The 9,793-nt window shown below is 34.9% G+C and overlaps 1 protein-coding gene across 1 annotated transcript; it reads right to left on the reverse strand.

The window, feature by feature from the left end:
* Window positions 1-532: 532 nt before the first annotated feature.
* On the reverse strand, window positions 533-8,936 carry LOC134273977 (neural-cadherin-like). Its single transcript, XM_062756204.1, has 11 exons — window positions 8,829-8,936; window positions 8,089-8,292; window positions 7,795-7,972; window positions 7,355-7,495; window positions 7,006-7,121; window positions 2,729-2,890; window positions 2,299-2,546; window positions 1,930-2,189; window positions 1,581-1,721; window positions 1,172-1,279; window positions 533-1,068 (listed from the first exon to the last, which is right to left on the reverse strand). Exons 1-11 carry the CDS (start codon window positions 8,934-8,936, stop codon window positions 812-814), a joined length of 1,923 nt encoding a protein of 640 aa, XP_062612188.1. The 3' UTR covers window positions 533-811.
* Window positions 8,937-9,793: the final 857 nt, after the last annotated feature.

Below are 9,793 nucleotides of genomic sequence, written 5' to 3' on the forward strand. Positions count from 1 at the left end.
TGTATGTTATATTATTGTCCACTAGTATTGCTTGTAATGTCCATTAATTTAGTTAAAATAGTATGCTGTCCGGATTTATTAATTTGTATTTAAATCACATTCTCCACAGTAAATTATAGTTGTGTGTACCAGTATATAGAGCGAAGGTTGTATGAAATTCTCTGTGTTATTTAATGTATGTATTTATTAACTGTTTTTACACTACTTTGTTTGGTCCCCATGACATCAGATATTTCGTGTACATCTGTGATATTTTTCACTTTGTTCTGAAACCAGTGGATTATTGTACCCATTGAAAAAAGTTCTGTCAAAACAATAATAGGTTATAAAATAAATGAACAAAAACGAATTTGTGTAAATGTTTCATACTTACAGAAAATTGATCTAAGACATAACCACAGTGATAACTTAAAAGAACATTTTTTAAAAATTTATTCAATCACCAAAAGGACAATAGTTAATAATATAAATCACTAGTAAGAATAACAGCATTACATGCTAAAACATCTTGCCTAAAACAAAAACGAACCAAGATTGTGAGATCAATTTTTATTGAAAAAAATCTATAAATTATCCTCATCAGCACCTTATTTACACTTCATTACGGTCATCCAGAAACTAGGTCACACGCAAAATATGTCATTATGGCACAAGATTCAGCACTGTTATCCTAAAATCAATGTGGACGTTTCTTCTATCATAATGATTAAGTAAAAAATTAAATATGATAATATACACATGAATAAGTGGTAACAAATGACTCAATGATTGGTGACAGGAGATAAATGCAGGTAAATTTCTTTGATTGGTGTCAGTCAGAGTCTTCGTATGTGTTGTACATATCAGCAAGCTTGGCAAACTTTGGCCCCCATTCGTGTAGATATTCGTAGTCCTGGTCCCCTCCACTGGAGGATGTATTGATTGAGCTGAGGGACCCCGCCAGGCTCCCCTCCCCCTCGTACATAAACTCGTGTAGCGTATCGTAGGGCGGGGCTCCGCTGTCACCCTCAGCATCCTCCAGACGATCACCGATGAATTCCCGTAAGTGACCATTCCTGGGTGCTGCTGCTATAACAATATATAGATATACATGTATTTAGATTTAATGGCTGAGTAATAGTGTATATGATCCCAATAACAAAAGCTAAGTATTTAACTTGAGGAAACCTACAGGTGACAGGTCTGTCGGCCATTGTCTTTGGTTTGGGTATATTTTCCTCCCTAACTGTCACTGCTTTCCTGATCATGGTAATGTCGTATCCAGCATAATCATCTTCACCTGGAATACAGGCACAGGTGTTACAAAAGACAGGTGTAACAAAAGACAAGTGTAATAAACGATAGTGTTTGTTTTTATCATTGAATGAAAGATGTTTGTTGAAAACGTTTGATTAAAAAGCGCATATCGATGTGAAGCACGAAATGTTTAATAGTTACAGTAAGTAGTATGATACTTTATCCTTGGAATTAATTATTCTTGGCCATAGAGCATAAACTAATAAGTATAGGAACCTTTTAGGGTAACAGGTAATGAGTAAACATTTACAATCTCGAAGAAACGTAAATAAAGATCCCCTTACCCGCCCCATCCTCATCATAATCGACCACGTCTTCTCGGATGTCAAAATCCTCGTTATCATAGGCCAGCATACTCTTATCCCGGGCTTGGTTCTTCTTCCTTCTGACCAGGAACGCCACCACAAGTATAACTACAACTAACACTGAAACGGGAGACTTTGTTTTAACTGAGAAAATAACCTAAGGTTCCATATGAAATATATATAATACATACATACTACATACCAGTACACATAAACTAAAATGTAAAAAAAAAATACAAGTCTTTATTTTGGATAGTGCTCATCTTTTGTTGCCAAAAAAGGTAGGTTTAAAGGCTGTAATAACAAACTTAAAGACAGTTATACTTACAAACAGCAAGACAAACTAGAAGTACGATCAGCCAAGTGTTGTCGTCCTTGTCTTCTGTTATAGGGGCAGAGGTCACCGTCACGACCCCGCTACAGTCCCAGTTACTGAATCCCTGGGGACACTGGCAGTAGTATCCGTGCTCCGACCCCAAGCTGCAGTTCAGTTGACAGGTGCCCCCGTTGTAACAGGGGACGCTGTTCTTACAGTAGTCAATGCATTGGCACCTACCGTTATCATCTGCTTCTTGGTGTACATTACAGCTGTATAAACGATAGAAATTGAGAAGATTTATAAGACAACAATTGTATAATCCATTATTTGATTATTGTTCTAAAGAGTGATAAATGAATACGTAAGTTAAATTCTTACACAGCTGGGTTGATTGTAACTGTTGTGTAGGCATCTTTGGCAGCAAGAGAACGCTTCTTTCTCCTGCTTGATGAACTGTCTGTTACTTTTACACTGAAGACGTATGGTCTTGGTTCTAGTGGCGCCAAAAGAGACACTGCTCCTGTCACGTGATCAATTTTAAAGATTCGAAGAATGACGGGATCGGACGCCATGATTTCATATCTCAGAGTACAGGGATTTCCACAGTCTGGGTCATTCGCTTTAACCTTATAAAAGTAGCATCAAAGGTAAATCATTTAATCGATCCTCTTCATTATATAATTTGAAAATTATCAATGAAAGATGTATTTATATGTTCACTGATTTTCCTCTACAGGAATTTTGTTCGTCTGTTTTTAAAAAAATTAACCTGTATTTACTGACAAAGAAATAAAATCCAAATAGTTACTTGAAATAAGGACTCGTTATAGTTTCTGTTGGCCACTATACTTTTGATGTTGTAGTTTCCACTGAATTCTGGCCGTCTGTTGTATGTTTTCAATACGCCAATATACACATCGACGGACGCAGAGAATTTTCCGTCATCTGCGGTGAATGTCATTGAAATATTCTGAAAATGATCGAGGAAGTTTTTAAAGAATGAAATATAGAGATAACGAACAATATACAGGAATAGAGCATCACGGACCTCTAATAAAACATCGGAGGTGGGATCAGGTGTAATGGAGGAGTAAGCATCCTCTTCGACCGGTGACACCCGATATACCAGATATTCTTGTCATAATCGGAAAAATTCGTACAACAATACAGTGTGAAAAGTACGAAAAACGTCAGTTAACTAAATGACAAATTGTGTCATTGTCATTAAATCATTATACATGTACCATGTCATTATATCGACGTACGTACCATAGAACTTGCGAAATCTCGACTTTAAAGGAGAATACTGATATCCTTTTTCTATGAACATGTTTGTCAATAACTCATCTCAGTTTAGAATTTATTCATACTTAGTGCACACTCTTGTGTATCCAGTCTACTACGAGACACAGACTCTTTTTACAGGTGATAAAGGTATATTATCATATAAGTAAGGGTAGTTGACAATAAAAAGTTTAAGTCATCACGTGTATCATAAAGTTTGTTGTAAGGCTATAATGACAGCAAGTGTTTTGTTTCATTTTGTGGTGTAAACTCCAATTTGTTTAAAATTTCACAAGGTGTAGGACAAGGAAGAGTACTTAGTGCTTTTATGTTTCTTGTGTATATTAATGATTTATTATATGAGCTATGCAAAAATGGCAAAGGCCTTTTACTGGGTGATTTACACATTCCAGGTATTCTATTAGCAGATGATACTGCTTTAATGAGCAATTCACCAACATCATTACAGTGTTTACTTAACCTTGTAGAAAACTATGCATTTACCTGGAGACTCCATTATAATCCAAGTAAAAGTGTTTTTATTGTATTTAGAAAAACCAAAAAATGTTACATATCTTGTAGCGCTACGCTTTTTGGCAGTGAAATACCTCAGTCTGAAAGTACAGTATATGCTGGTTGTCTTCTCCAGGCAAATATGAAAAGTGACAAACTTACAGAACGAGTGTGTAAAACTGCGAGATCAAAAATCCACTCTTTATATTCTATTGGTGTTAATAACTCTGACATTCATCCCGTTGTATCCGCAAAAATATGAAAACGGGTCGTGCTACCGTCTGCCCTCTACTCTTGCGAGATATGGCCTTTATTACCACTAACAGACATACAACAACTTGAGTATGTTCAAAGACACTTCGCCAGGATTATTCAAGGATTCTCAAAGTTTTCCCCATCGCTTTCAAGCATATCGAATATTGGACTGTGGACCATACAGGGCTACATTGATAAATGTCGCCTACTTTTCCTTGGTAGACTCCATAGGTCAGAACAAAACTCTGTACATTATCAGATCTATAAGTTTATTTCTGATATTCATGTATCTGAAAAATTTTTTGTAACCAAAAACATGTTACAAACGGCTAGCAAATACAATCTCTTAGATATGTTTGAAAACAATTGTAGCATTCTATACAGTAAAAAGGAATTTTCAAGAATGATTATCAAAACAATATGGACAGCAGAGGAAAATCAATGGCGTGCTGCTCTGTCTGTAGATCCTGATATGTCTTTTTTCAGTAAAATACATACTATGTTGAACCCAAATAAATTGTGGCAGATTGCTAGAGAAGATCCCTCAAAAAGATTATTAATCAATTTTTTGATTCAGGTTTCATCGATGAAAATTGTTTGTAAATTTTGTCAATTTTGTAATAAGGTAACAAGTAACTATAATATGCACTTGATGTTAAGTTGCTTTACACTATTAGACGACAGAGAAAATATGTTTGAGGACATTTTAGATATACTTGATGTAAATGAGTATGTTTTGTTTGAGGATCAAGATCCTGAACTACAGTTTTTATCTTTAATGGGGTGTGTTCAAGGCACATGTTTTGAAAACATATCATTCACAAAATGGAAATGCATAATGATAATAGTTGCCTCAACAGTTTATAAAAACAAAAGTCTGTTTGCCATAGACTGTCGAAACCTGTAATGTCCTAGCAGAAAATTGTACATATATATATATATATATATATGTTTTCTTTTTTGCAATTTTTGTTGTTAATTAGTTAATTATCTGTTAATTCATACAAACTCTCCATTAATTTGGAGGAAATAAAGAATATCTTATCTTATCTTATCTTATTATCATATAAGTAAGGGTAGTTGACAATAAAAAGTTTAAGTCATCACGTGTATCATAAAGTTTGTTGTAAGGCTACCATTTACATATTTTTCTAGTTTAATATCCAGATATGAAACAGATATGTACGAATCTGTGGTATCTATCATTTCAAGTTTACTGGGATACATTGTATTGACATACGAATGAAAGTAACTATTGGTAATTACTTATACGTCGTCGATATATCTACATGTACAGTTTAAGGCCACAGCAAGTATTTTCTTGTTCTCATGTATAATCTTTTTAAATAAATAACTTCCATGAAAATATTTGAAGAGCGCCATTTCATAATTTTCTATTTTATTTATTTTTTTTACAAAATTACCGCACTAGTGCACTAGTCACAAGTGTACACTGCATTGCGGGATTAATATACCTTTTGAAGTTTAATAAGTGGGTGTGAAATTCGCGGACAATCAAATTTTACCCAGAAGTTAAATCGTGTATACGGAAGATAGTTGGCATAGGACATGGATTCTTATAGATGAGGAAAGCCCACCAAATCTACCAATATTGGTCCCCAACAAACTATTTAAGATGCCACCAAAATACCATTGTCTATTTTTGCTAAATGGTCAGTTCAAAGATTCCAGAAGGAGTAAATGCAACATATATTTTGAGAAATATTTTATATTCAGATTGAAGACAAAGAATTAATAGAAGACTAAAAAGACAACGAATGGGGTCCTGGGGTCCTGTCCTTAAACACCAGTAATGTGAATAGGTGTCAAGAAATAAAACCAGGGACGTAGCAACAGGGGGGTCAGGGGGGCCTGCTTTTACTATTGAAAATGTTGCCCCCCCCCCACTTTATACTGAAGTAAAGTAATATGAAGGAAATATAAATATAGTATTGTAAGCTTAAGAAATGGATATTGAAAAGAATTGGTAGTGAAAAAGTTTACCCCCCCCCCCCCCCCCCCACGAAATAGGATTTTCGACTTTGGGCAATTTCGCTTACAGAAAATAGATTGTACAGTATTTGTATTACACATATGAAACATATTGAGATAACGAACAGTATTCAAGATCAAAAGTCCATAAAACAATGCAAAATAGGAGCAGAGCAAGTACGGACCTCCAAAACATCAGAGGTGGGATCAGATGCCATGGAGGAGTGAACATCCCCTGTCGACCGGTCTCACCAGCCGTGTGCTCCTTGTTATATCGGGAAATAACGGAAAAACCTGTCGTCAATTCAGTGTATAAATAATGGACTAACAATAAGTATTAAAAATAATTTACCTCGTTTTAGAAATTGTTCATACGCAGAGCATGCTCTGGCGTATTAAATAAACTGAGAAATATAAACTCCGTATGCAGGTGATAAAGGTATATTGCTGCATAAGTAAGGGAAGTCGACGATTGTAAATTTAAAGTCATCACGTTTATCATAGACCTTGATTGTTAGATTTCCATTTATGTACTGTAAAAAAAAATAACTAGTTAATGTCACGAAGAAAACTAGTAGATTCACTGTCCATACAATCACTACCTTAATAGTAGTTTTACCGGATATTGGTATATTTACTACATAAGATTAGTAAATTTAGAATTGATGAGTAACTTTAACTACGTATCAGTATCTATACGACCCCCGCTCCACAACTCACTATCTTAACCAGTAAACTGAAAGTTTACTGATCACGACCAACGCTTTATGAAACACACTAGTTAAATTCACTAGGTTTTTCTTTCAGTGTGTCTTTTTCAAGTAAAATATCCAAATATGAAACAGATGTGTCAGACTCTGTTGTCTCTGTTATCTCAAGCTCACCAGGATATATCTCATTGACATTAGAATGGAAATGACCATTGTTAATTGATAATACGTCGTCGATATATCTAAATGTCGAGTTGAAGGCCAAACAAGTGTTTTCTTCTTTTATTTATTGTTTAAGTATATTGAAATAGAGTGTACAATACTACGTTACCGTATTCGCTTGTCCAAATAGTATTCCCGCCACAAAGATTTTTCCAGTATTCTCATCCACCCCGAAAAACCTGGAGTCTCCCAAAGAATACTTTGTGTACCTCGATGTTTTCTCATCTGAAAGGTTACCAACATTAAGAAAAAAAAATCAAATGACGTCGATCATGTCCAAAAGTTTACTTTTTTATCATGCAGTATTGAAATAAAAAAAAATAATGAAGCATTATGTGAAAATTTCTGATGATAAATGTAAATTTTTGTAAAACTATTTATGATCAGATTTTTCGGAGGGTGTTACTTGATTTATGAATAATGTCCAGTACAACTAAAATTTATTTAAAAGTTTTTACCGTCTCTATCCAGGGCTTTGATGCTTCCCACGGAGTGTGATATGGGAGCGTTCTCAGGAACCGTGAAGAAATAGGAGTTGTTGGCAAAGTAAGGTGGATTATCATTAATGTCCTCGATAGTGATTTGTACCACTGCCGACCCTGTGTAGAAAACAAAAATATATCTATAATAAATCGTAAATACGTTGCGTACGTACATCATAAAAACATAATTTCCAAAAAGGAATTCTTTATTTTAGTAAATTTTAGTGAACGTTCTATTATTGGAGACCATGGTAAACAACAAAATATTCTATCCCCTTTTTGTATCAAAATTTCACATCGCATTTTTAATCAATTTTTCTAGCTAAAAAAGGATAAAAATAACCTTCTTGACAGAACATTTGTAATGTAACATTTACTCATTAAAATATTTTTCGGTAGGATTAGAATTGTTTTACCTGTATTGGGACCAGTTCGCCCAGGTATGGAAGAGGGGTACCCGTCCATGGCCACCACCAGTAAATCTGGAGTCGATGACGTCAGCTCTTCCCGATCAAACCTGATTAAGGTAGTAATCACACCGTTGACGTCATCCACCTTAAAACTGCTGTCGTTGAATTTTGTACTGTATGTCACCTGAAAAAGGTAAACATTTAAAATATTACTACCGTTTGAATTGTTTAAATCAATGGAGTAATACGCCGTAATCATTTATCATGGCGGTTATTGTTTAAACATGTGGTATTGGAGACCTTGTTGAAGGGTGGTGTCCTATCTTCGTCGTGGGCCAGCAGTATCCCGACCTCCTCTCCTATCGGTTGTTCCTCCTGAACAGAAAACTCGATTTTGCCGATTAGCGGGTTCTCTCTGTTGACAAATTGTGGTTTTTTGTTGTTCGTGTCGTTGATGGAGAATAAGAAATACGAATCTTCATAATACTGGGTATCTCCCTGTCCCTAGAAAGACAAAATATGGTATCTCCTGATAAAGTGTTCACAAAAATATTTATGAAGAGAAAAACCAACCAAAAAATGCCTAAAACAATTGATTCTCCTGTTACTCGTATTGTAAAAAGCCATGTCTCCACCCGCACTTTCTACAGAAAGTTTATATTGTTATCCTTGTCCGTCTGTCTGCTATACCTATTAATCGCCTTCTTAAAACTACCCTTACATTTTCAGTAGTAGCCAACTTAACCATTAGTATTAGCTTTGAACATGTGCAAGAAAATTTTCATATCTCGACATTTTGAATTTTACCGAAGAACCCAAATGAGGTAAAACAGGGTTTTTCTACAAAATGTTATTCCCCAAACTCCACTTTTTTTTGCAGTAACTGATTTGTAATTTGTATATATCTGGATGGTCATATGGATGTGCAATAATGTTTTGAAATTTTGATTTAAATCACCCCGGGCAGCGTTTGAGGATCCAAAATTTACGTTTGTCTATAAAAACCTGAGGCTTCTTCAACAGAGCGAGCGCTCGCGAACATTTTTATTGAAGGTATATGGAATTTTGGCGAGCTCTGGCGAATGTTCGCTCTGTTGACAGGCCTCTGGTTCCCTGAATCCTGACACGTTTTGCAGTAGGCGAATCATCTTTTGGAATAGGATTAGGAGTTACAGAAGTGCATTAAGGTTTCAGAATCTACACCGTGTTGGCCAAACGGAGAAAAAAGTAGTCGTTATAGAAAGCAAAATTTATCTTCCCTTATTTCCTCTAACATTCTTTTTACAATAGCTCAAACAATTTCATAACATGTTTAGGGGTGTCCTGGAGATGTGCAGCAAGTTTCTGGGTTCAAAATCGACTTCTTCTCGAGAACAAAATTTTCTTGTTCGTTCTCAAATGATTGCCGCTAACTTCGACCGTGTGACAAACATTACAGCAACTGAGGCAAGCTTGCAGCAGATTCACAGGAATTGAACATACAGAAATATTGCAAGAAACACACTCGCAAATATGTTATTTGAAGCAAGATTGCAAGAAACATTTAACATATTGAATGTTTGCAGAAAGTTCGCAAGAACGGTGAACAAGTCAAATCAGCCAATGAAATGAAGATAGTACTTGGCTCAACAAAAAATTCGCTATTTTGAAATGTAGGAATAAATGAAATTTTGAATTATTACAAAAGCATGATTCTTGATACAAGCGAACACAGGCATACCCAATATCTAATTGGTAAGATCTGATTTTGTTATATTTTAATATGAAACAATTATCTCTTTAAAGCCTGTTTAATTAACTGATGTACTTGCTTGGTCAAATCTAAATATATTTATATTTACATGTGTATATGACTTCCAAAATCTTAATTTTAAATCACGTTCCTGTAATGTATTGAAGGTTTTAAATCCGTTATTATAAATGCATGTATGTTTTCAAATAAAATGGTATTTACTGTAAAAATTTTAATTATGAAGTTAAAGGTACTTGGACACAGATTTGAAGT

This window comes from Saccostrea cucullata, unplaced genomic scaffold (assembly GCF_032062105.1).
Source record: "Saccostrea cucullata isolate Sc308-1 unplaced genomic scaffold, CSIRO_AGI_Scuc_v1 ctg7612, whole genome shotgun sequence".
Lineage (NCBI taxonomy): Eukaryota > Metazoa > Mollusca > Bivalvia > Ostreida > Ostreidae > Saccostrea > Saccostrea cuccullata.

Excerpts from the sequence above, each read along its gene's own strand:
- LOC134273977 (XM_062756204.1), bottom strand. The coding sequence starts at position 8,936 with ATGATTCGCCTACTGCAAAACGTGTCAGGATTCAGGGAACCAGAGGCC. Across the intron at positions 8,293-8,828 it reads CATATACCTTCAATAAAAAT|GGACAGGGAGATACCCAGTA; the intron begins GTTCGCGAGCGC and ends TTGTCTTTCTAG. Across the intron at positions 7,496-7,794 it reads GCGAACTGGTCCCAATACAG|GGTCGGCAGTGGTACAAATC; the intron begins GTAAAACAATTC and ends TTTTCTACACAG.